The 27723-nt window shown below is 42.4% G+C and overlaps 2 protein-coding genes across 3 annotated transcripts in view; one reads left to right on the plus strand and one right to left on the minus strand.

Moving 5' to 3' along the window:
- The window catches only part of LOC132896130 (inactive serine protease 35), a 33169-nt gene extending 29324 nt beyond the window's left edge, over window positions 1-3845 (plus strand). For both annotated transcript variants that reach the window (XM_060936848.1, XM_060936847.1), the window contains exon 2: window positions 1788-3845. In XM_060936848.1, coding sequence (XP_060792831.1) covers window positions 1802-2986 — 1185 coding nt within the window. In that variant the 5' untranslated portion in view covers window positions 1788-1801 and the 3' untranslated portion in view covers window positions 2987-3845. The remainder of the gene's footprint in view (window positions 1-1787) is intronic.
- A 5135-nt stretch (window positions 3846-8980) lies between these two features.
- The window catches only part of tcp1 (t-complex 1), a 28819-nt gene continuing 10076 nt past the window's right edge, over window positions 8981-27723 (minus strand). The window contains exons 5-12 of the mRNA XM_060937802.1: window positions 25226-25336; window positions 24911-25092; window positions 18829-18955; window positions 18300-18475; window positions 13562-13685; window positions 13254-13446; window positions 11240-11403; window positions 8981-9361 (exon numbers count right to left, since the gene is read on the minus strand). Coding sequence (XP_060793785.1) covers window positions 9148-9361; window positions 11240-11403; window positions 13254-13446; window positions 13562-13685; window positions 18300-18475; window positions 18829-18955; window positions 24911-25092; window positions 25226-25336 — 1291 coding nt within the window. The 3' untranslated portion in view covers window positions 8981-9147. The remainder of the gene's footprint in view (window positions 9362-11239; window positions 11404-13253; window positions 13447-13561; window positions 13686-18299; window positions 18476-18828; window positions 18956-24910; window positions 25093-25225; window positions 25337-27723) is intronic.

Here is a 27723-nt window from a genome sequence, read left to right on the forward strand (position 1 = left end):
TGCACAGAAGGCAAATCCAAAAGAAGAAAATGAGACTCTGGGTGCATGAAATCCTGCAGCACAGAGAGAAGCTAGGAGAATTCCACTGTTTTGTTTGGGAATTGTCTTCCCATGAAGACAAGTTTTTCAAATACTTCCAAATGTCTGAGGTGCAGTTTATGTAGATTCTCCACTTGGTGGAAGGAGATTTGACAAAACAAACCACCACATACAGAAGACCACTCAGCACCAAGGAAAGATTAGCTTTATTGCTCAGGTAAGTATTTATTTTTTTGTTTGATGACAACATTAAGGGGGCGGCACGGTGGTGTAGTGGTTAGCGCTGTCGCCTCACAGCAAGAAGGTCCTGGGTTCGAGCCCCGGGGCCGGCGAGGGTCTTTCTGTGCGGAGTTTGCATGTTCTCCCCGTGTCCGCATGGGTTTCCTCCGGGTGCTCCGGTTTCCCCCACAGTCCAAAGACATGCGGGTTAGGTTAACTGGTGACTCTAAATTGACCGTAGGTGTGAATGTGAGTGTGAATGGTTGTCTGTGTCTATGTGTCAGCCCTGTGATGACCTGGCGACTTGTCCAGGGTGTACCCCGCCTTTCGTCCGTAGTCAGCTGGGATAGGCTCCAGCTTGCCTGCGACCCTGTAGAAGGATAAAGCGGCTAGAGATAATGAGATGAGATGAGATGAGACAACATTAAGATAATTCCAATGCACAAGCGTCCGCTATATAGTATCAGAATAACGTGTGTGTGTGTGTGTGTGTGTGTGTAGTCATAATATTTTACTGGTAACAATAAGAATCTGAATTAAATGGTTTCAGTGGTAATGGTTAGTGTTCATGTTCACATCTCTCCATTGTTGTCGTGATGTTTAGCATGCATGGTCAAGGATTCATCATGCTCATGAAGGCAGATGTTGGTGCTGCAGGGGCTGGGGGGGTGAAGACACTAAGCCCTTCTTCCATCATGATGGGCAGCTTCTCTTCTTTGATGCAACAAGGATATACAAAGATGCCCGGGATAGCACGTGCTCAGACAACGTCACATGTAAACAATTGCCTGATTGATCAGATGTTTTATTGGCTCAGATCCAGGCCTGGAAAAATCACTCCAGAAGCAATCTCACTGATGCTGATAAACCCAGGCCTGGGCTATACGGTAGGTATCGTTATCGGTCTGGTGTGACCACCAACCACAAACTGCAGGGGACTGATTTATTTATAATTATCATTATAGTTATTGGTATTGTGGGACCAGGCCTCAACACTTAGTCATCATGACCAGGCTAGACAGCACACAGCCTGGGTTGGTCAAGACAGCTACATGAGTACACAGTGTGCAGGGAAGCAGGGGAGCGGTGCAGCCTGAACATGGAGGAGGCTCACATCTGTGCTCTTATTGTTTTAAATGCCGCACAATTATGATGCTGACGCTGCTGTCTTTTTTTTTATACAAAAAGCAGCAGTTAAACAACAGTGATATTCAAAATGTTTTGGACAAATACTCTTATTTATTTATTTATTTATTTATTTTAAATGGCACTAGGAGACCATTGGCCTTTCACTGATGTTTGAGTTTGACCAACTTTCAATACACTGAACTCCACCCTCCATGGTTTCTGGACCTACAGAAACTGGCTCTGATTTCTAAAGTTCTTTAGAGAGTTCTTCAGCAGTGTCCTGTGGTGGAACCCTGCCTCTTATGCTCAATAACCTGATTTTAATCATGGAAAGTACTTGTTTTTGTCAGGTGGAGCTCATGCTTTGTGCTCTTCTAATGACTTCTCTCTTTCTCTTTCAGGTTGAGGAAGAACAATGTTTCATCTGCCTCTTTCATTCCTGCTCACCATCACTCTCTTGGTTCCATTTTCATTTGCATTAAATAAGGAACTCCACAGCTGGCATGACAATGTGCCTCTACTCATTGACAGGAGCACGGTACGACTTCCAAGCCCCAGATTCAGTGACCGAGATTCTGGAGAACTGGACACAATGTGTGGGATTGAGTGCCAGAGGAACCTTCCAGAACCTGGAACCACAGAACTGGAGCATCTCCTTGCCTACGAGACGTTTTATGAGAATGGAACTCGAACTCTGACAGAGGTGGAGTTGCAGGATATGAGGAACACCTCATCCTCTTCTCTTCCCATTCGTTCACGCAGGAAACGGCAGGTGTATGGCACAGACGGGCGCTTTGTGATTGCGGACAAACACTTCATAACCAACTTTCCATTCTCGGCATCTGTGAAGCTTTCGATGGGATGCTCTGGGATTTTAGTATCGCCCAAACACGTGCTGACAGCAGCACACTGTGTTCATGATGGTCATGGATACCAAAGGGGGTTAAAGAGGCTGCGAGTGGGTGCAATGATGCTACGGAAAAATACTGGGAGGAGAAGAAACAAAATGGAGGGAAAAAGCAAGAGGAAACTGAAGAAAAGAAAAGGAAAGAAGAGGAAGAATCAGAGAAAATGGAAAACCTTTGAAAATTCCAGGCAGCCATCTTTACGTTGGACACGTGTCAAGCAAACGTACATACCAAAAGGCTGGATGAATGACGTGGGTAACGAGATGACGCTCGATTATGACTATGCCCTCCTGGAGCTGAAGCGTAGTCTCCGGGTGAAGCACATGGACTTGGGCGTGGTCTCACATGCCACACGGATCCACTTCTCTGGTTTTGATGATGATCATGCAGGGAAGATGGTGTACAGGTTTTGCTCAGTGATGCAGGAGTCCTACGATCTGATGTACCAGCACTGTGATGCACAGAGAGGCTCGAGTGGTGCAGGAGTGTATGTGAGACTCCGTAGGACACCTACAAAGGCTAAGGGGAAGTGGAGGAGGAAAGTGATCGGCGTGTTTTCAGGACACAGGGCCGTGAAGGATGGGAATGGCACACACCGAGACTATAACGTAGCGGTGAGAATCACACCAGTGAAGCTTGCCCAGATTTGCCTTTGGATTCACGGAGATGCTGAGCAATGCACTTCAGACTAAGACATCCTTCAAGAGACACTTGTAATGTCTCAAGTGCCAAAATTTAATCTAGGTGGAAAAAATAGAATTTATGCAATATTCCACTTTATCCCAAATGCATTCCATCAGCCATAGGTCTGAATTTGCTTCTTTAGCAGCACCTGTAGTTCAAATTCCAAACTATCACAATTTTTTTTTTTTAGTAAAATTCATAGCCCAACCTTCATATACATGCTCAAAATGTCATAAAGTTATCTTGTATTTATGTCATTGTATTTACGGTATGTCACTACAATGGCACCACAGCAGCATCTGATATTAGATTTTCTCCACTTTATGCAAATTGGGTATGCGGCAGTAAAACAACAAAACCAAATGATTCCAGTCCTATGGTGCATGTGATCTGGCGTTTCTTCAAGTCCTACCTACAATTAGTTCCCATTTACTGTTTGATGCAAAAATGGAAGAAAAATGTATAACTGTGGTTTCATCTAATCCTGTGCCATAGGAATGAAGTAGTAGAGATCATTGGTGCCTCTGGTGACTGCATATCCCTCATCCAGTTTGCTTGGTTTGCTAATCTGCCAATCCAATTTGTCACTTGTTAGTGCATATGTAGGGTTAGAGGCTTTAACCCCCTATGGTACGGTGTTCCCTTCAGGCAACATTACAAATTTCTTTTTTTTTACCCATTGAGATCATAATGCGTACCATAGAGGGTTAAAAGGCGGAACAAAGGGTGCATATTAGGAAGATATAATTTCTGAATTCAAACATTTCTGCCTCAGGTTGTTGTGCAAAATAGTACTAACATGGTGCCTTCAGCCATAAGCTCATGTTTATAGAGGACAGGAAGTAGCCCTGCATCAAACCACAGTGACATCAGAGGAGATATATATATATATATATATATATATATATATATATGGGCGGCACGGTGGTGTAGTGGTTAGTGCTGTCGCCTCACAGCAAGAAGGTCCTGGGTTCGAGCCCCGGGGCCGGCGAGGGCCTTTCTGTGTGGAGTTTGCATGTTCTCCCCGTGGGTTTCCTCCGGGTGCTCCGGTTTCCCCCACAGTCCAAAGACATGCAGGTTAGGTTAACTGGTGACTCTAAATTGACCGTAGGTGTGAATGTGAGTGTGAATGGTTGTCCGTGTCTATGTGTCAGCCCTGTGATGACCTGGCGACTTGTCCAGGGTGTACCCCGCCTTTCGCCCGTAGTCAGCTGGGATAGGCTCCAGCTTGCCTGTGACCCTGTAGGAGGATAAAGCGGCTAGAGATAATGAGATGAGATGAGATAGATATATATATATATATATATAAAATGTGTGTGTGTATAATTTGTGGTTGAGATAGACTTGGTAGTTTCCTTGTTAGCTATATTACCATCCTAGCTTCAGTGCTACACTAAAGAAGCAAACTTCAGACACTAGGTCAGCTTGACTACACTTGGGGTAAAGAGACACTGCAAACATTTAAAAAAAAATTCAAGAGAATAATCAACCCTATGGAGCACACAAATACAGGGACAGTGGTTTCAGAATCAGTGATTTGGGACATGGCCACACGATAGTGGACTGATGGGATTTACACAACTTGATTCTTCAGTGTTGGACATGTCATTTTGAACACAACATGCATCAGATCTACTTCCTGTTCAAAAAGGAAGACCAGTTAATATTTTTGGTGCTAATGTCACACTTCTGATTATTTGTATTCCATCCATCCATTATCCGTAACCACTTATCCTGTACAGCGTCGCAGGCAAACTGGAGCCTATCCCAGCTGACTATGGGTGAGAGGCGGGGTACACCCTGGACAAGTCGCCAGGTCATCGCAGGGCTGACACACAGAGACAAACAACCTGCCTGTCTTTGGACTGTCGGGGAAACCAGAGCACCCGGAGGAAACCCATGCAGACGCGGGGAGAACATGCAAACTCCACACAGAAAGGGCCTCGTCAGTCGCTGGGCTCGAACCCAGGACCTTCTTGCTGTGAGGCGACAGTGCTAACCACTACACCACCGTGCCGCCCCTATTTGTATTCCATTTAGGAACAAAATATTTAAACAGTAAGGTAATAAAAATTAACATTTATCACTGTTCACAATAATATAACCACGTTGTACAGAAGCAACAGTTTGGCCTTTCCCCTTTTAATTTCAGATCCCCCTAGCTGGTGAAAAAAATTACAGAATTGCCTTCTCTAAAGATGCACCTTAGGACACCATCTTTCAGATGGAATATTTTTTTTTGCTCCTAGGTCAAAAATGCTGCAAACATAGGATGCATCCTTTTAAACAGAACACTGGTGGTAATATTTTGTTAACAATAACTACTGTAAATGTATCTTGAAATGGTGCTAAATAAGATTTTAATTCTAGAATATGGCAAAAAAATGGTGCTTTTGTGTTGTGTAATGTAATTGGTATGCACAACTATTGCATTTTAGCAGAGCTCCATACTTAAGATAACATAGTAATAAATCAACCTGATTTTTGATGGCTTTCTGGCAATTGTACGATGTCTGGACGTGTACCACCACAGGAAACCCGATTATAAAGGCAAGGCAATGCATCTCAGACACTTGGCCACCGGTCAACAAAATTTGTATCTTTATTTACATAAGATACATCCAGTACTTATTTTTAATTTGCTTTTAAAAAAATAACCTGGGATTATTTACTAACACGTTTTATGGAAAATATTCACAAAAGTTTCATATAAAACTAGTTAAAACAGTTTTATTAGTCCACAAGCTTGTTGGACAATTGACAGTTTGTGCCAAGTAAGAGTGACAGACCGACAAGTGCTTGAAGGGATTTATTGAAATCACACAAGCAAACAGATCCAAAGTGGAGACAAAGGCAGAGTCGAAAAACAGGCAGTGGTTGAGCGAGGCACAGACAGGACATCGAACATAATACTATACTCAAAGTACAATAGCACAAACAGGGTCAAAACCAGAAAAGCCATATAAAGTTTGATAACATCAGACACAGGGTACAGAGTGTATACTTCAAAGTCTGTGTGTTACTCTGAGTGTCCTTATATAGTGGTGCTTGAAAGTTTGTGAACCCTTTAGAATTTTCTATATTTCTGCATAAATATGACTTAAAACAACATCAGATTTTCACACAAGTCCTAAAAGTAGATAAAGAGAACCCAGTTAAACAAATGAAACAAAAATATTATACTTGGTAATTTATTTATTGAGGAAAATGATCCAATATTACATATCTGTGAGTGGCAAAAGTATGTGAACCTTTTGGATTAGCAGTTAATTTGAAGGTGAAATTAGAGTCAGGTGTTTTCAATCAATGGGATGACAATCAGGTGTGAGTGGGCACCCTGTTTTATTTAAAGAACAGGGATCTATCAAAGTCTGATCTTCACAACACATGTTTGTGGAAGTGTATCATGGCACGAACAAAGGAGATTTCTGAGGACCTCAGAAAAAGCGTTGTTGATGCTCATCAGGCTGGAAAAGGTTACAAAACCATCTCTAAAGAGTTTGGACTCCACCAATCCACAGTCAGACAGATTGTGTACAAATGGAGGAAATTCAAGACCATTACCCCCCCCCCCCCCCCCCCCCCCGGAGTGGTCGACCAACAAAGATCACTCCAAGAGCAAGGCGTGTAATAGTCAGCGAGGTCACAAAGGACCCCAGGGTAACTTCTAAGCAACTGAAGGCCTCTCTCACATTGGCTAATGTTAATGTTCATGAGTCCACCATCAGGAGAACACTGAACAACAATGGTGTGTATGGCAGGGCTGCAAAGAGAAAGGCACTGCTCTCCAAAAAGAACATTAGCAAACTGCAGACGAGCAGCAAAGATCACGTGGACAAGCCAGAAGGCTATTGGAAAAATGTTTTGTGGACAGATGAGACCAAAATAGAACTTTTTGGTTTAAATGAGAAGCCTTATGTTTGGAGAAAGGAACAGATGACGTTCTTATGCATTCCAGCATAAGAACCTTATCCCATCTGTGACACATTGTGGTGGTAGTAATAATAATAAGTTAAATTTATATAGCGCCTTTCAAGAAACCTAAGGACGCTTTACAATTATAGACAAAGAAAAAAAATAAAATAAATAAAAAGAAAAAAGTCCACCGAGTAGGGGTCAGGATGTAATTCCCGTGGTGTAGCAGCCACAGTCCCACCAAAAGGCGCACGAAAACGAGTCCCACATCTCCAGCACCGCCGCCGTGACGCCGTCAGCAACATCGCTCAACACCACACCATGGATCCACAAAGCAAGCACAGAAGTAGTATCATGGTTTGGGCCTGTTTTGCTGCATCTGGGCCAGGACAGTTTGCCATCATTGATGGAACAATGAATTCTGAATTATACCAGTGAATTCTAAAAGAAAATGTCAGGACATCTGTCCATGAACTGAATCTCAAGAGAAGGTGGGTCATACAGCAAGACAACGACCCTAAACAAACAAGTTGCTCTATCAAAGAATGGTTAAAGAAGAATAAAAAGTTAATGTTTTGGAATGACCAAGTCAAAGTCCTGACCTTAATCCAATCAAAATTTTGTGGAAGGACCTGAAGCGAGCAGTTCATGTGAGGAAACCCACCAACATCCCAGAGTTGAAGCTGTTCTGTACGGAGGAATGGGCTAAAATTCCTCCAAGCCGGTGTGCAGGACTGATCAACAGTTACCGGAAACGTTTAGTTGTAGTTATTGCTGCACAAGGGGGTCACACCAGATACTGAAAGCAAAGGTTCACATACTTTTGCCACTCACAGATATGTAATATTGGATCATTTTCCTCAATAAATAAATTACCAAGTATAATATTTTTCTCATTTAACTGGGTTCTCTTTATCTACTTTTAGGACTTGTGTGAAAATCTGATGTTTTAGGTCATATTTATGCAGAAATGTATAAAATTCTAAAGGGTTCACAAACTTTCAAGCACCACTGTATGCATATGTTGTGATTGCGCTCTGATCAGGAACAGGTGCATGGTAATTAGTTCTCATGGTGCTGTGCGCACACTGCAAGCTTCAAAGCACATGGATGTGACAGACATAACCAGACAACTGTGCCATATCAAGTTTACTATTCGATTGTAACGAGATAACGATATAAAAAGTGAAAGCACTGGTTCACTGCTGTCCACCAGGCACCCAACAGTTACACCATAATAAATATAGTGATGTTTCTGGTGCATGGCATGCGGTGTCAAAGGAAGGAATAAATATGTATTCACAACTGTGATACGTCTCATTCTTGGTATCATAATCACAAGACAATCCATCAATTTACTGATGTGAAACACACTACACAAGTCGATGGTTCATATACTATAATCTTCTATTCAGGTTGATTTTATACCCTTGCAAATATTTTGCTCATACACTCATCAGGAGCACCACTTTTAGGTGGTACATAATTTTTTTTTATACATGAAAGTGAGAGGGAATATTACACAAAAGATATTTAGTTTGAGTGGTGAACAAAGTGAACGAGTGAAAATATTTAAAAACACGATACAAAGTTTCTTTGCACCAAATGGTGCAAATGTTCTTTGAATATAATAAAGATCCACACACACAAAAAAAATCAAGTTAATTTTTTTTTTTTTAATTTTGAAGCAGTTCACCATTGACAACACATCTACTCAGCAAAATATTGGGAGTGATGTCATCAGAGTGAAATATCAGGAAATGTGTCACTCAGGTCCAGGATGTAACTCATAGGAAAAATACAAGCTTTTCAGTACGAGAAGATAAACTTCCCATCTTCAAGCCAACGTGCAAGTCTTATATAGACACATTCACGAAAAAGTACCCACATTTATCAAGACAATTCATCAATTTCCTCACAAGTGAGAGATTTATATCATGGTTTTGGTTCTCCATGTCCCAGATGCATCTTGTATGAAAAATACAAGTGGTGTATTTCCCAGTAAAATACTTGTCTTTATTTTTTTTAATAAATACATCTTGCTATATAGCTTCTGTTTGAGAAAAAATGAATTGCAGACCAACCAGTCATACACAACCATTTTCTGTTTATTTCCATGAACATGTCAGAGAAAGTGAATTACACATTTAATCAGCAAGCTGTGTTGCTGCAGTAGCAAAACCAAAGACAAGCTAAGTGCAAGAGCTAAGCTACAACATAACTGGATGTTAATAAATACAGAGGGGGCAGGGCTTTACCCCTCCAGACAGCCTGACTGGACAGCATCCTGGTATGAAGGGCCACCCTCTTTAGGCTCAGGGAAGAGTTTGATGAGGTCGTCAATGCGCAGAATGGTAATTGCTGCTTCGGTGGCAAATTTCAGACTCTTCGTTTTGACCATAGTGGGCTCATACACACCCGCCTGCTTGTTATCTCTCGGCTTACCATTCACCAGATCTAAACCGATCCTGCACACACAAATACAGGGTTCTGTTTAGTGTTCACATTGCAGAAGTGTTTTCCAAAACACGTCATTATGCATAGAGGCATCCAAAACCTGTCTCAGTCCAAACAAGGATAAAACATGCGCGCGCGCACATTTCAATGACAGGCTGGTACCTATTAATGCTGTTGGCTCATTTTTGCATCTTAAACTCTATAAAATGATAAATTATCAACCCATTCAGCTTGTTTTGCCTACAAATGTCCAAATGTGTAAGAATCACTCCCTCTAACTGAGGTTAACCAATCAATGTGTTTAAATGTTAAGATGCAAGTTACACATGTTAAAGATTTGAAGTCAAGTAGAAAAATTGACTCAATTTAAAAAGAAAAAAGAAACCCACCCCACACCCTTTGAAACCATTAGTATTTAATTTGAATGGTAGTTTTGATCGGAACGCTTAAAAGAGCTGGAAATAAACAAATCCAAAATGCTCAAATCCTACACTTTTTTTTTTAAAGCAAAAGGTTTATTTGATTTGATTATCATTTAAATATTTGGATCCATTTTATATTCAACTCTTTGAATCCACCCATTTTGGATCCTTTAAATATATTCAAAAGGCCAAACCTGAAACTGATGCACTATTTTTGTATTAGATTAGTTGAATACATTTATTCACTATCTATTTCTCCGACTATGAGACTGTCCTATTTAAAATATTTGGAGTTATTGATTCACACTTTGAATTGACCCTCTGAAGCTATTTGATTCATTGAACAGATTAAAACCTTTCCTTTTCAGTTATATTCAAAGGATCATGGATTCAAAGAGCCAACTGAAGAGTCATATATAAATAGAATCAAAAACATAGGTTTATATTTGATTATGAATAATTGTAGGGTTACATTTAACTCTGAGTAAACTCAATTTATTAGTCTGATTATTTGAAAATGTTTCAAAGTGTCAAAGAGCTGCAGATTCAAATTGTCAATCATATTCAAACAAATAGAAATTTGATTTCTAAGTGGGGGCGGCACGGTGGTGTAGTGGTTAGCGCTGTTATCTCACAGCAAGAAGGTCCGGGTTCGAGCCCCGTGGCCGGCGAGGGCCTTTCTGTGTGGAGTTTGCATGTTCTCCCCGTGTCCGCGTGGGTTTCCTCCGGGTGCTCCGGTTTCCCCCACAGTCCAAAGACATGCAGGTTAGGTTAACTGGTGACTCTAAATTGACCGTAGGTGTGAATGTGAGTGTGAATGGTTGTCTGTGTCTATGTGTCAGCCCTGCGATAACCTGGCGACTTGTCCAGGGTGTACCCCGCCTTTTGCCCGTAGTCAGCTGGGATAGGCTCCAGCTTGCCTGCGACCTTGTAGAACAGGATAAAGCGGCTACAGATAACGAGATGAGATTTCTAAGTAATAAATGCTGTCTAATACACAAAATGTTTGTATTTAAAGTAATTTCATATTTAACCATTTGAATCCATTCTTATAGGCAATTCTTTGTACTGATCCTTTTGAATAGATTCAAAGAGGCACATGAAAATATAGCCAAATAGTCCATTATATTCAGAGGTTCTCAGAAATAAATTTAAAAGCATCCAACAACTTTCATACTTGACTATCTGCATCTATTTATATGCCTCTCAGTCTATTTGATTCCTTGAGTATTCTAGAGAGCCGCATAAATAGAACCAAACATTAAAATACAATGCTCAATGAATCAAACAGAAATGGATTCAAAGAGTCACTTATAAATAGATCCAAGTGTTCAGATACAATAATATCCAAAGAACTAAATGGATTCAAAACACTTGTTGTATTACAACTTGGGGAAGAAAAAAAAAAAAAAAAAAACCCACTGAAGAGTGATGGGTCCATGACCTCCTTCATGTTGCGTAACTCACCACTTGAGGTTTTTGCGTTCAGGGTTGACCTGTGCTTCATTGTGAAAAGCTCTCAGTTTGGCCACCAGATCAGTGGAATCCTGCGCTGCGTTTACTGCCAACGTTTTAGGGATGACGAGCAACGAACGAGCAAACTCTGCAATTGCCAGCTGTTCCCGTGAACCCTACACACATACATACACACCCCAAATTAACTTCACATTTGTCTCAACTTCTAACCCTTAAATCAAAACATGCATTTTGCTGTGGAATCATGAAAACAGGCCTCTGGACTTTTCTTATATTAACTGAAGATACATTTTTAAATAATGAAAACCTTGAACATTTATTACAGCTGATTTAACTTCAAGTATTAGACATTTCATTTTTCTAAATCAATGAAAATACTCAGACATGCAGACTGGTCATGGCTTCCATCATTATTAATTCACAATTATTCACTGAAGGCTAAGTGAATATCAGCGAATAGTAACAGACGAAGTTGAGATTATTATTCACCAATATTCACTAAGAATTGTTTTAGTATAAAATACACTGGATTAAAAAAAAAAAACCCTATTAAAAACTCATTTTCAATCTTCAAATGTGGCAAGCAAATTTAAATACTTGGTTTTGAAATGAACTAAATAAATCACAATTCAACCTTAACTTTGAATTGTTTCAGACTAAACTTTGTAGCATCTTTAGTGCTTTTAGGAACAGCATTTTCTTTCATAATATCTAATTCTGCCTCACTTACAGTGACAAAGCGATTGGCTGCCATTTTGCTGTGTCGCTCAAGGTGATTAACCCTTTGATGCAAAACATATGCACACCCCTTCTAATGCACAACATGGGTCAAAAATGACCCGCATTCATTTTCCAGGTTATTTCATGCTGACTGAGTTTTTCTTTGCTCCATCTTTTGAAATCAATTTATTTTATGATTGAATATTCCAAGTATTCTTTAAATATCTTGTTTTTAATTACCACAAAATCATTAATTTTCCTACTTTATGAACAAAAATACTTTATATTATTACACATGGGTCATCCAAGTGTGATTTAAATGTCTAATACTATAATAATAAATTTGTTTCAAGTAATTACTTTAGCAGTGAATGGGGCCAGTTATTTATTTATTTACTATGTAGTTAGCCAAGCCGACTACAATAAAATTAGCTAACTAAAGTAGAATGTGTCAACAGCTAGGTAGCTAATAGTAATTACTTGTAACTTTCTGACAAGTAATCTACTCACTCTCAAGGTAACCTAAACAATCAATTTTTCTCTAAGGTAATGTTAGAACAATTGAAAAAAATTACTTCCATGTATTAGATGGGCAAAGGGCGGTGTGCTGAGCTGTGAAATGTCTGACAAGCACAATTCACAGTTCCCACCAAACACTGTAGTAAATGCATGCGGGTCGTTTCTGACCCATGTGTGTAAACTTGATGTAGAATTACAAAAGCTGTGCTTGTTCATAACTTAAGAAAGGAAAAATAAAAATGACTTGTGCTAAACAAGATATTTACTGCATATTTGGAAAAGTAAATGACAAAATGAATTTATTTCAAAAGTATATCATAGAAACACTCAGCCATACATGAAATAACCTGGAAAATGAATGCAGGTCGTTTTTGACCCATGTTGTGCATTAGAAGGGTAGTGATACAAAAAGGGTTTTTATTCAAAAAGTAAGAAAGGAAAAAATAAGGATGCATGATGATCAAAAACAAGTTAATTGAGGAATACCTTGAATACTGAATGATGGAATTAATTTATTGCAAAAATATAGAAGATAAAAACTCAGCCGGGTCACTTTTGACCCATGTTTTGCATCAAAGGGTTAAGAAATAACCCAAATCTCTCGACCAATCAGTGCACGCAATTTCCTATAATCACCTCTGTATTTATACTAAACAGTGCTTAAAGTCAAGCATGAACTAGTTCAAAAGGGTCAAATTACCAAACCATGAATTAAAAATAAAATTTGCCACGTTTTCACAAAACACACGGCTGGTTTAATGCTCACCATGCTGGTGGCGTAGTTCTCCAGGTAGATGGACAGAGCTGCCTCCACAGCACCCCCTCCTGGAACCACAGATTTGGACTCCAGCACCCTCTTCACTACACACAGCGCATCATGCAGCGAGCGCTCCATCTCGTCACACATGAAGTCGTTCGCCCCACGCAGGATTATAGAGGCTGATGTGCGAGCCTTTGTACTAGTGCACATATACAGAGAAAGTGAGATTGGTGGCAAAATCGGTCACTAAAATAAGAAATTATTTGCATAGGTACAGTGTAGGGAGTGGTGTGAATGAGACATCTGGCTCTTACTTCTTGATGAGGATAAGCTCGTCATCACACACCCTCTCCTGCACAACTTCCTCCGCCTGACCCAACATGGCCACCTCGAATGACTCCTCACCCTCCAGGTTGGACAGAGATGAGCAGATGGTGGCTGCAGGAAAATTGATAAAATCAATCATTTCATGACTTGTGGAATGAAACTGAACGGCTCATTTTAAAACTATTAATCTGAAAACATCAATAAAGATAAGGCAGACACCATTTGCAGCCAGGTTGTCGATAGCCAACAAAGCTATCGTACCCAGGGTGGACAGCCAATGTGGTCATTTATACCCAGATGTATTATAGCCACCCAGAGACATGTATACAATGCTATTTAGAACCAAAATTCAGATATAAAAATAGCTGAATAGCTGCCATAGGACTACTCTTACCTGGGTGCAAATAAATGCTCCATAAAAATAAATTAAACCAAGCTAAAGAGTAGTTTGATGCACAAGCTTCAGTTACACCTCTCTAAAAGAATATCAAACTAACACTAATGGGAAAACTAACATGCGGGAAAAGCAAAGGTGGGGGACTTATGTTAACAATCGCTGGTGTAACCTGGGACATCTCCGTAAAGACACTTTTACATTGCCCGGACTTGGAGCTGCTAGCCGTTAGCCTGCGGCCATATTATCTGCCAAGGGAGTTCAGTCACATGATCATCTGTGTTTACATCTCTCCGAGGGCAGCCGCTGCATGTGAGAGGATTCACTGTCACAGCAAGGCTGCAGACAGCACCCTAAGGCATTTATCATGATTTCTGGGGACTTTAATCATGCTACTTTGGACTCCACTTTGGCTGCTTTTTACCAGGCTGTGGATTGTCCAACAAGGAACAGGACAACTGACTTGCTGTATGCTAATGTGAGGGATGCATACAGAGCCACACCCCTCCCCCCACTAGGGAAGTCTGACCACAACCTGGTTCTTCTACAGCCGAAGTACACCCCCCCTGGTTCAAAGGCAGCCTGCAACAACTAGCTCCATCAGGAGGTGGTCCCCTTAAATGGAATATGCCCTCAGGGACTTATGACATCACGGACTGGGATGTGCTGCTTAGCCCACACTGAGGACAGAGGGGCTGACACACTGTCTGACGGATTACTTTAACTTCTGTGCAGACGTGGTCTCCCCCGCTAAGACTGTACGGTGTTACCCTAATAACAAACCATGGGTAACACAGGAAGTCAAAGCTATCCTCAACAGGAAAAAGGCCACCTTCAGGAGCAGGGATAGGGAGGCGATGAAAGCAGCACAGCAGGAGGTAAAACGCTACGTGAGGGAAGCTAAGGACAGCTACAGGAGGAAGGTGGAACAGAAGCTGAAGAACAGCATGAGGGAGGTCTGGGAAGGTGTGAAAACCATCACAGGCCACAATACAAAGACCAGAGTTGTTGAGGGGACAGTGGAGAGGGCGAACGAGTTGAAGGACTTTCAATCGGTTCAACCAGCCCATGTCCCCCCCCCGCAGCCATCTCTCCTTCCCTCAACACCTCCCCCCAGTCATCACAGCAGCCCCCTCCTCAACACAGACTCCTCCATGCATTACTGCAGACCAGGTCAGAGGTCAACTAAGGAAGCTTCACCCCAGGAAAGCAGCAGGCCCGGACAAGGTGTGTCCCCGACTACTGAAGACCTGTGCTGCTGAACTACTCCAACGCATCTTCAACCTTAGACTGCAGCTGGGGAGAGTGCCCACCCTCTGGAAGACATCATGCATCATTCCAGTTCCCAAAAAGAATCAGCCCAGCAAGCTGAACGACTTCCGACTCACTTCACATCTGATGTTGGAGCGGCTCTTCCTCAGACTCCTCAGACCCCAGGTACAACATGCCCAGGACTGTCTGCAGCAGGCTTTTAGATAGAGGGGCGTCTGGGCGTCTTTTCGACGCCCTGTACTGAAAAAAACAAGAAATTGGACGCCCTACTTTTTAGTACGACGCCCTAAAGACGCCCTAATATTTCCGCCCGTGTTATGTCCGGTAACTTAGCTGAATATGTTAAAAAATCGCCGAGTCTGAGCTTTCCGAGGATCTACAAGCTTTGTTGACACCGCCATTTTGGAAATTTCAGAAGTCTCGCTTTGACAGCTGTCTTTCCCGAAGACGCCCAGGGTTACCATAGCAACAGCACGAGCCCAGAGTACAAAATATAGGCACCCGCCGCAGAGCTACAGAAACACGCGTTTCTATGGCTGCACTAATTTCAAAGTTGTGAGAGCCCTCGTTATAAATAAATGGGTTATTAAATAAATTTGGTGTACAAAGCACTTGTAATATGCGTTCCCAGAGCAGAGGGGGAAAAGATGTATGCCTAGGAGACACTGGCATAAATATCCAGACAATATAGCCGTAGACTATATTGCCGCAGCTAAATGTGGAATGTAGTCTATAGAAAACCGGCCTTACCTGACATGTTATTTATCCCGAATAAATCCTTTTAACAGTAAATAACACATTTTCATGCAGATTTTCCCAACATTACAGGCTACGTAGTGGAGAGTGTGGTAGTCGAGCCGGCGGGTAGTATTTCTGATTAAGAAATTATCCGGCGGGTAGCAATGCGGAGGCGGAGCGCGTGTTTTCCTGTCAGAACAGAATCAAGACAAAAGCACGCACTCTCCTCTGCATTGAGCAGCTGGATCGGCTCATCAGGCTCAGCTATGCCCGAATTCCCATGCCGGAATTCGACTTCGCTGCCGCCAGAAAGTTGTACCTCAAGGCCCCCAGGCGGTTGTAAACATATTGTTGCCAGTGGACTGTTGCAGTGAAACCATTTTGTTTACATTAAGACATTAAAGAAAGTTGTTTTACCTAAAATGAATCTGGCTTGAATTTTTCCATGCACACATGCCTCCCCCCAGTCCAGCCTTACTATTGATACAAGAATGTTGTAACAAAGGCAAAAACACTTGGCTGTATTGCTCAAAATTTGCTGTCAAAATGAAGGAAATAGCATTTGAGAGCATTAGAAATTTCAAAATTTTCCGGGGGAGTACCCCCGGAACCCCCTAAAACACTCGTGCCAGCGGCGCTCAACGCGCCGCTACACCTCGCCACATACAGTGACACCTGCAAAAAAGTTAGACTCCCTAAAAAAAAATCCTGCCTAAAAGCCTGGTCTGCAGTTTGCGTACTGGGCAGGTGTCGGTGTGGAAGACGCCATCCTCTACCTGCTACACCAAGCCCACTCACATCTGGATAAGGGAAATGGCACAGTGAGGATCCTCTTCTTGGACTTCTCAAGTGCCTTCAACACCATCCAGCCCCTACTGCTTCAGGACAAACTGAACAGGATGCGAGTGGACCCCTGCCTGGTCACCTGGATCTCCAGCTACCTCACTGACAGGCCGCAGTACATCAGGCTGAAGGACATCACGTCTGACACTGTGATTAGCAGCACCGGAGCACCCCAGGGAATGGTGCTGGCCCCTCTTCTCTTCACCCTGTACACTGCGGACATCTGCTACAACTTGGAGCTGTGTCACATTCAGAAGTTTGCCGATGACACAGCCATCGTTGGGTGCATCAGTGATGACAGAGAGGAGTATAGAAGCCTGGTGAGGGACTTTGCTGTGTGGTGCAACAGGAACCATCTGCAGCTCAACACCTCGAAGACCAAGGAGCTGGTCATTGACTTTGGGAGGTCCAGACCAAGGTCACAACCAGTTCTGATCAAGGGAGTCGAAGTGGAGGCTGTGGATTCCTACAGGTACTTCGGGCTGTGGCTGGACAGCAAGCTGGACTGGACTTACAACACCAAACACTTATACAGGAAGGGACAGAGCAGGCTATACATCCTTAGGAGGCTGTGGTTCTTTAACATCTGCAGGAAACTCCTGTGGATGTTCTATCAGTCTGTGGTCGCCAGTGTCCTGTTTTACACCGTGGTGTGCTGGGGGGGGGGCAGCACATCCAAGGAGGACACATCCAGGCTGGACAAACTGATCAGGCAGGCTGGCTCTGTGGTCAGCATGAAGCTGGACTCTCTGGTGACGGTGGCAGAGAAGAGGTCTATGGACAAACTATTGAACATCATGGATGATGCCAGTCACCCTCCGCACACCGTCATCAGCAACCAGAGGAGCCTGTTCAGTGACAGAATGCTCCTTCCCAAGTGCAGGACGAACAGACTTAAAAACTCCTTTGTCCCTCATGCCATCAGACTGTACAACTCCTCTCTGGGGGGGAGGAGGGGTAACAGGAGGACAAGAAGGAGCAGTAGCCTAGCCTAACAATAAGCAATACCAGACAATGTGCAATATAAAGTGCAATATCTCTCCTACTGCCGCCCCCCCACCATCTTATTCTTTTTATATATTTGCATATGTAAATACTTAAATTAAAATAAATTATCTAGAAGTTCTCTATTTCCTTTCTCTGTTTATCTGTAATGATGCTGCTGGAATCTTAATTTCCCTGAGGTAACCCGCCCAAAGGGATCAATAAAGCCTTATCTAATCTAAAATACAGAATCCACAGAAGCCGTGTGTATTCTCACACGTGGTGCAGCATCAGCACCTACAAACTAATACTGATCAACTTAACTGTTAAACCACATTTAATAAGGGAGGCAAAGAAAAGTTCTACTGGGAAAAAAAAAACACCCCAAAATTTAGATTTTAAAATTCATTAGCTAGTTTTTGGAAAGAATTTTACATAATTTTTTTTTTAATTAATATAATGGTGCAGAACCACTTCGAGTGGGAGTGGCTTACCACCGGTTGCCTTGGCAATGCGTTTGAGGTCTTTCTTCAGCACACGGCGCACTGCCATGGCTCCAACATCCACAAAGTACTTCAAACACATGTCATCAATCCCACCAGTTGTCAGGACGACAGTTGCCCCCGCCGACAGGATCTTCTGGATGCGCTCCTTAGTGATGTCCGACTCTCTGAAGCAGAGAAACCACACACACCGTGCAGTAGAGCACATGATTAAAAAAAAAGTTTAACATTTTAAGAAATTAAAGTCTGTTTTCTGGAAGGTTCTTTGTATTTTACCTTTCACCATTGAATCATGCACAAGAGCTGAAATTGATAATTCACCATAAAATTCAGTGTGTAGAGAACTAAAGTCTGTGTACGGCCCAAACACACAACAGAAACACAATGTGTGTGCATCTGTGCACAAGGCTCTGGGTCGACTGATTTATCCCACGCGTATAACCACACACACACAAAGTATGACAGCAATTGAAATGGGAACATATACTTGAGTGTGAAATTCTCACACATGCGCACACACCTCTGTCTGATCTGGTCAAGTTTCTCCGGGTCATTGATAACTACTTGCACTCCCAGCTTCATCTTAGTTTTCTGCAAGCTGAAGTCCAAACACGCAATCTTGGCATTTTGTACCCTCTTCACCATCCCTACAAACACAGTTAATATCACAATCACACACATGAAACCTCCATTTTTTTCACAAAATGATTAAAAACAGTTCCTGTATACATTTAAGGCAAGGATGGGCAACTGGCGGCCCGCCTCCTTACTCAGTGCGGCCCGTAGATTCATTTATTAATTATCAGAAAAAAAAAAAATTAACCGCGGCCTTTTTTTTTTAACGCTATTGTAATTACACTGTTGACCGATAGAGGGCGCTTCCTATGCAAACAATATCGGGGCCCTGGGCCTTACCCCCTTCAGCGAGGAAGAGAGACAAGAGAGCCATGGCTACTAGCAATGCAAAAAAAAGAAAACTCGATCAAGAAAACCATACCTTTCAGTCAAGATGGGAAGCAGATTATCTCTTCATAGAATTCAAAGGCAAACCCATGTTTCTGGTTTGCTTAGAAACCATAGCAGTCATGAAAGATTTCAACTTAAGTCGCCACTACAACACCTTGCACAAAGTTAAATATTGCCACTTTTCCACTACCAACGCGGCTGAGTTGGGCTGAGTTGAGCTGAGTGGGGCTGTTGGAGTTGCATTTCGACTACAACCGCGCTGAACCGTGCTGGCTGGAAGTGGGTGGACACATTGGGTGCAGTTAGCGAAAGTGGGTGGACGTCACGTGATGTCGTTAGGCGGCGCAAACAGTGACATCAGTGACCTTTTAAGCGGTAGTCTCACGACCCAGATAGTAAACAATAAACATGGACATGGAGTCGTTAGTGTTGCTGGTCTTGGTGCTGTGGCTTGTTGTCACCGACAACGCCAACAGATACTGGCAAGAGCGTATAGATGAGGCAAGGCGCATAAGGCTTCAGAAATTCTCGTAATTATTCTTCTTCTGGGTTTACGGTGTTTACAGATCCCAGCATGCTCGCGGGGCGTGTGTGGGCATGTGAGGACACTCCTCCTCACCAATCAGTGCACAGGGGAATGTCTGCTCACGCCCCCAGCCCCACTTGGCTCGCTTCAGCCCTACTCCAAAACCGTGCGAGTTTTGGGGGCTGAGCAGGGCTGAAGCGAGCTGAGTCGTGCTGTTCTGAGGTGGTCGAAACGCGAGCCGTGTCGGGCTGAAGTGAGCTGAAGAAGGGTAATGGAAAAGGGCCATATGAGAAGTATACTGGAGCTGCAAGGGCTGCTGTCGTAGCCGACCTCAAATCGAAAGTAAACCAACAACAGCAACTTTTCACCAGAGCCACAACTACACAGGAATCAGCACTCAAAGCCTCTTATGCTGTTTCACTTGAGCTTGCCAAAGCAAAGAAGCCATTGTCAGATGGGGAAACTTGTCAAGGTGTGCACCGTGGAAATGGCCAAAGCTTTTGGTGACGATAAGATGGTTAAACACTTTGAAATGGTCTCTTTGTCCCGACGCACAGTGACACGCAGAATTTGACATTCACGATCATGTCGAAATTAAGCTGAGAAAAGTCATGCATGACTGCAAGTACTTCTCTTTGGCTTTGGATGAGAGTACAGATGTGATGGATGTTAGCCAGCTACTGATTTTTACGAGAACTATTGACAGTTCATTTGAAGTGCATGAGGAGCTATTAAAATTGGTTTCTCTGCATGATACGACTGAGGGCACCGATATATTCAACGCCGTTGACAGTGTTGCAAGTGGATTTGGTGGCTTTGACAAGCTGTCAACTGTTGTTACGGATGGCGCACCCGCGATGCAGGGAAGACACGGAGGTTTTGCAGGGCTCCTCCGACAGAGCGGGGTAAAATGCCCTATACTGCACTGTATCATACATCAGGTGAGTAGCCTCATATTAACCGTGAGATGTAGGCCTGAGTTTGACATGACAAAAATATTTTTAACATGCCATGCATTTTATTTGTCCAGGAAGCGCTCTGCGCGAAGACACTGAACTTTAGCCACGTTATGGATTTAGTGACCAAAGTAACAAATCTCATCCGAGGGGGGGGGGGGGGGGGACAGGTCCCTTTGTCACAGGAGGTTCATTGCCTTTTTGGATGAAGTGGACGCCACGTATGGGGATTTACAAATGCACACCGAGATCAGATGGATGAGTCGAGGGAAGTGTCTGGAGCGTTTTTTTGCACTGCGCTCTGAACTACCAGTATTCTTGGAGAACAGTGTTAGTGGTTAGTGGGCCTACTGCAGAAAACTCAAAAAGACAGTTTATTTGCGACATGGCCTTTCTGACAGACATCACCTCACATCTCAACCACCTTAACACACTTGCAGGGGAGAGACCAAACTGTTTGCGATCTGTATGCACACACAACCGCATTCCAGCGTAAACTCGACCTGTTCATAGAAGGATTTTCTTCCCATCGTCCAAATTTGGCACGCTTTCCCGCTTGTGAGGAGATGTGAAAAGATAACCCCAGGTGCGAGAAACTACTTCAGAAGTATAGGGTCGACATCAAAAAATTGCAGGAGCAGTTTAACGATTGTTTCCAAGATTTTCATGTGATGAAACCACGAATTGCGCTATTCACAGACCCCGTCTCTGCTGCTGTCAGCGAGCAACCATCAGAACTGTAGCTCGAACTCTGCGAGTTGCAGTCAGATCTGTATTTTCCAGCAAAGCGCAATGAGAGGGGAATTTCATTTTGGAGACTGCTACCAGAGGCACGTTTTCCACTCTTCAGAAATTTTGCTCTGTCAATGGCCAGCGTGTTTGGGAGCACTTACATTTGTGAGAGCAGCTTTTCAACAATGAAGCACATTAAGTCAAAAGAGAGGAACAGACTCACGGATGATGCTCTTTCATTTGATGCGGATTGGATGCACAAAGATTGACATTGATATCCAGTCTATCGTGCACCAGCAGGCAAAACCACAAGTATCCCATTAAGTTGCACTTAATGTTGGGCCGCCTTTTTTTTTTAGTTTTGTGCCTCATTGAATGTGAGCCCTTTGCACTGTTTCTTTTAAAACAAACTTGTGTTTGTTGTTTAACAAGACGAGAATTATGTTAAAAATGCATTTCAGTGTGGAAAATATTAAATAAATGTATAATGGTTCAATAAACATACAGACATAAGAATATACAAATATTTTGTTCTTATTTCAAATTATTTTGTAACTTCTCTCATATCTGATTAGTTGAAGTGCGCGGTCATGTGGCCATCTGATGGTGGTGATAAATTGCTGCCCTCTTTATCATGCAAGTTGCCCATCCCTGATTTAAGGTCTCAATTTCTTAAGAGTTCTAGTTTGAAATCATTTCAGATAAGAGTTCCACACTACCAAGGAACAACCCAACACCACCTAAGAGTTCTGGATTTGACCTTTTTAGCCCCATTGTCCTGTGTCTTTTCAGTGTTTTTATGCCTCCGCCACCGTAAGGTGCAGGAGGCATTATGTTTTCAGGTTGTCCGTCTGTCCGTGCGTGTGTCCGTCCCGAAACCTTGTGAACACGATCTCAAAGGCTGATGAAAGGAATTTCACCAAACTTTCACCATTTGTGTGCTTTGGGACAAACATGAACCGATTAGATTTTGAAATCAAAAGGTCTAAGGTCAAGGTCACTGTGAGGTCAAATGTCTGTCCGAAAACCTTGTGAACACAATATCTCCAAGGCTAATACAAGTAATTTCACCAGGTCAAGATTACTGTGAGGTCAAATGTCCATCCCCAAATCACAACTTAAGGCGTGTAGTCTACCGGGCGTAGGCATCCCCATCGACGCCGTTGGCGTCGAGTTCTATCTAGTTTTATTTTGGTGTGTGTGTGTGTGTGTGTGTGTGTGTGTGGGGGGGGGGGGGGGTGTTCTGCTATGGCCCTTTTCCACTACCCTTTTTCAGCTCACTTCAGCTCGCTTCAGCTCACTTCAGCCCGACACGGCTCGCGTTTCGACTATCTCAAAACAGCACGACCCCGCTCGCTTCAGCCCTGCTTAGCACCCAAAACTCGCACGGTTTTGGAGTGGGGCTGAAGCGAGCCAAACCGAGCTGAGTGAGGCTGGGGGCGTGAGGAGACACTCCCCTACGCACTGATTGGTGAGGAGGAGTGTCCTCACATGCCCACACACGCCCCGCGAGCACGCTGGGATCTGTAAACACCGTAAACCCGGAAGAAGAAGAATTACGAATTACGAGAATTTCTGGAGCCTTATGCGCCTCGCCTCATCTATACGCTCTTGCCAGTATCTGTTGGCGCCACAGCACCAAGACCAGCAACACTAACGACTCCATGTTTATTGTTTACTATCTGGGCCGTGAGACTACCGCTTAAAAGATCACTGATGTCACTGTTTGCGCCGCTTAACGACATCACGTGACGTCCACCCACTTTCGCTAACTCCACCCAATGTGTCCACCCACTTCCAGCCAGCACGGTTCAGCGCGGTTGTAGTCGAAATGCAACTCCAATAGCCCCGCTCAGCTTGACTCAGCCCAACTCAGCACGGCACGGCTCAGCCCAACTCAGCCGCGTTTGTAGTGGAAAAGCGGCACTAGATGAGGACGGTCACCTACAGGATCCCTCCCCACAGCTCCTATTACAAAGCAGGGGACAAAAGGGCTCAAGTTTTTCAGATACCCCAATCTGAGGTCTATCTGCTGTACTGCGGTCTCTCTTCCAAAAGAAATCTTGATCTCAATTAAAATTACCCAATTAAATAAAAGGTTGTATGTAAACGAGGGAATATCTTGGAGGAAAGTTCATCCCTTCAATACAGTTCCACAGACTCTGCAAGGAGCACTGAAGATATTCTGGAGACTCATGGTGGCCTCACCACTAAGACACTTCATTGGGATTTTGTCACCCATCTGTACCACAGCCTCTCGCACCCTATTGCTCGATTATTTAATTTGCTTGCCTCTCCACTCTCTACATGCTGTCCCTGCCTACCACCTGGGGCAGCTGTCCCTTTTGAGTTACAGACAATTATTTCCAAATAAAAATACTTATGTATTGATTTGTAGTGATTTATAGATTAAAATGGCATATGAACCATTTATAGTTCTAGTTGATTTATAATTCTAATTAGAAAGTCAGATAGCTTATTTATTTTCTGTAATTGTTGTCACTGACCTCTGCACTGTCAATCATTACTTTGATTCATGTGTTGAGTGAAACACAGTAGTAGACCAACCATGCTCATTTAAAATAATGTAAAAAAAAAAAAAAAAAAGTCATTTTCTAAGGCTAGCTAACTTGATGTTTACAAAGTGATACTATAGTCAACATGATCTCACTATGAATATTCGTAGCCTAATACTAGCTAACTTCGTGCGTGTCTGAAGACATTACTCACACTCAGAGGGGGGAGAAAAGAGAAAAAAAAACCCCTGCATGTCCCATCTTTTTCCACTGGGGTGGGTGTGTGTGTGTGTGTGTGTCCTGACATTGCCAACTATTGCTTCAAATCTTTTGTGTAGTTTGAGTGTACAAGAGGAGAGCGAAGTAGACACGAAACCGGCAGCTTGAGCGGGAAAGGTTTCTGTATGGTCCTAGCGCCTGCACGCTCTCCTGTTTTTGAGCAGGCACTCTTTCCACATGGTCCTAGTGCCTGTACTCCTGTTTGGATTTTTTTCGGGCCTTAAAAGATAGTGTGAGCGAGCGGGGGGGGGGGGCAATATAACGGTAGAGGAAACACTGCTTTTACTCAGTGATAGCAATGCTAATGTGAAACACTTTTTTTTTTTTACACTTGTTACTCCAAGGGCAAAAATGACCTGACCATGACAAGCAATGCTTCATAGTGGAAAAGGTGTCTAGTAAATATTTATTTGCCTAAAGTGAGTCATTTTAACCCGATAAGGGCTAATAAATGAATGTGTACAATTCAGAGCACAACAGAAACACAGGGGATAGTGTGTGCATCCATATACAAGGCTTTGAATCAACTCTGCTTTATCCCACGCGTATAACTACTCACACACAGTCAGTGTGGCAGCAATTGAAATGGGAACACACTAGCTAGGGTTGGGTGATATGATTAAGTACCTTGCGAGCCGACGGTGCAGTTGAGGGCATAACCGTTGACAAGGATGCTCTCCTTCTGGCTGCGGCCATGAGCCTTCAGCACGTTTACAGAGTTGATGGGATAACGAGCCATACCTTTAGGGTCCACAAACTTCACCGCCAGGGCAGCATCCACCACCATGTTAGCAAAGAAATCCGCATCACTGAAGGGTCAGGGTCAAGGTCAAATGGGGCTCACATTTACACACACTGTACATCAGCACCCTAAAACTGCATAATGAGTAATGGTACACTTCGGTGTACATGTGTTATAACACACAAGAAAACAGAGGATACACTCCAATGATCTTGGAGGACATTGCGGTCTTAGCAGAATTGACCAAACACTCTCGGCCCAAATCATCTGTTCCAATGGTCAGATTCTCATTAATGTAACGCACCGCCTCCCTGGAAAGAAAAAAAACCCACAGAAAAGCAATTAATCAATTTAAAAAAAAAAAAAAAAAAAAAAAGTGGAATGCATGAATATTAAAAGGTGAAAAACAAAAGAAAACCATTTTTTACAACAATGAAACAAGGGAAACCAGATTTGCATTTCCTGAGCAAAATACCAGTGGTTGCAATGCAAAAAATTAACACATTCAAAATAAAATAAATGACGAAAGTTTAAAAATATTTAGTGGGGAGGGAGAGAGAGAGAAGCAAGTGATGTCATATTTATGTAAGGGCATGCTTTGTATGTAGATTCATCTGCTGAAACAAAGTTTAGCAGTTCTACATTAAAAGTTGGAGTAAAGTCAGTGGATTGCTACAGAAGGATGGAGAAAACAATGAAAGATCAGAAGGGTGAGATAGAAGAGTGTCATTAGTATGAGAAGCAGTTAAGTGCTGTACTTTTACAGTTAAATCCATATATTGAATTGTGATTACTTAAAGATGTAGGAGTAGTAAAATCAAATGAGTTTGAATGGGAGGATGGAGGGATGAAAAAAGAAAAAGGAGAAAGAGGAGCAGAGAGAGAGAGTTATGCTGCATTTATGTAAGGTACAACAATCTAAATGGCATTTTACCAACTTCAGTGGTCCTAGCTTTTACTCTCCAGGAGCAGTTACCAGTTGAGAAATAAACTGAAGCCAATAGGAGAAAAGGTAAGGGATTTATTTAAAAAAAAAAAAAAAAAAAGGCAAAGCAGGAGTGATTGAGGTATAAAAAAAAAAAAAAAAAAAAAAAAAAAAGTGGCGTGCTTTGGAGTATTGCCCAGAACATGTTTAAGTTTGGAGGCATTATTTCGAAAATTGACTGTGGGTGCAGTTTGAAAAATTTCCCCATTCAAAGTACACAAGGAAAAAAATAGCCAGATCAATCAATAAAAAGAGGGATGCAGCTGGAATATTAAAATGAAATCAGCTCATGTCCTTTACAAGACCTATGCAACAAGACTTGAACAAAGTTTCTACGTTAAGTGGCTCAAACTGAATTAAATCATAAGACAGATTCATCTATATCCCCCACCTGATATACCAACTACATACCAAGTTTCAGGATATGGTCACATTTTTCCAAGTTCTGCTGCAGGAAACCAACCCTACCTCTCTTTACACGGAGCTCAGCAGCCCATGGCATAAGCCCACCAGACATTTTGGTCCAGGTGAGCTAAAAATTTAAATTTCTCACATTTCTTAGTATCAAAAGGCACTAGGGATGTCCCGATCCGATTACGTGATCGGAAATCGGGCCCGATCACATGGTTTCAGACTCGATCGGAATTGGGCATTGCCTCCCGATCAGGGATCGGATATATATCTATATAATATATTCTCATTTTTAACACATCAATAGCTATGCATTGGCACAGAGTGAGACCAGACCTCTTGTCTCAACACAGCAACATCAACGCGTGCGGCATGACATCACTTTGTAGCGGAGACGCTATTGGTTATTGGCTGCCTGTTGCCGGCAAAGTTGAACACGGAAGCAGTTCGAAGCGGAAAGCAAAGCATGAGATCATTTTTTTTTTCGTTGGATGACAAAAGAAACGGGCTCAAACCTGAAAGGGTAGAAATGCTTGTTTTCATCAAGAAAAACGTTCATTTCCTTAATTGAAATTACTGTACACCACTGTGAGATGCGTTCTTAAAAGCAAATTACCGGCACTGCGGCACTTTATTTTTTTTTATTTGTTTACATTCCTGCCAGGTATTTTAAGGTTATTTTTTTAAATTTGTTATTTATTGTTCAAACTGCCTCACGCAAGTGCTCTGTTTGCTAACGGAGTTGTTGGATGTTAAAATAAGGTGTTAAATAAAAAATGAGGAACATCCTGGATCCGTTTCTTTCCTCATCTTTATTTTTTATGGATTATAAGAAGTATCGGATCGGGACTCGGTATCGGCAGATACTCAAAATCAAATGATCGGTATCGGATCGGAGGGCAAAAAAACCTGATCGGGACATCCCTAAAAGGCACATCTACATTACTTAACACATACACCAACTTTCAAGACCATACCACTCATAGTTTAAAGTTCTGCTCCAGAAACAAAACCTACCCCTAAGACCAACCTGAGAGACGAAGTCTGAAATTGTTTCCATGGAAACATGAAAAATTTCTCAAATTTCTTAATATGAAAAGACACATCTATCACCTTGTTAACATGTATACCAAGTTTCGAATTTGTATCACGAATAGTTTTGGATATATGCTCCGGAAACTAACACTGCTCTTAGAAACCAAGTAAAAACCTTTATGTAAAAATTTTAAAAATACGTTTTTTTTTCTTTCAAAAATCCAAAATAGCAAAAGGCACCGGTTCACATGTTGCTTGATACGTATA

The sequence above is a fragment of the Neoarius graeffei genome, chromosome 13 (genome assembly GCF_027579695.1).
Source record: "Neoarius graeffei isolate fNeoGra1 chromosome 13, fNeoGra1.pri, whole genome shotgun sequence".
Lineage (NCBI taxonomy): Eukaryota > Metazoa > Chordata > Actinopteri > Siluriformes > Ariidae > Neoarius > Neoarius graeffei.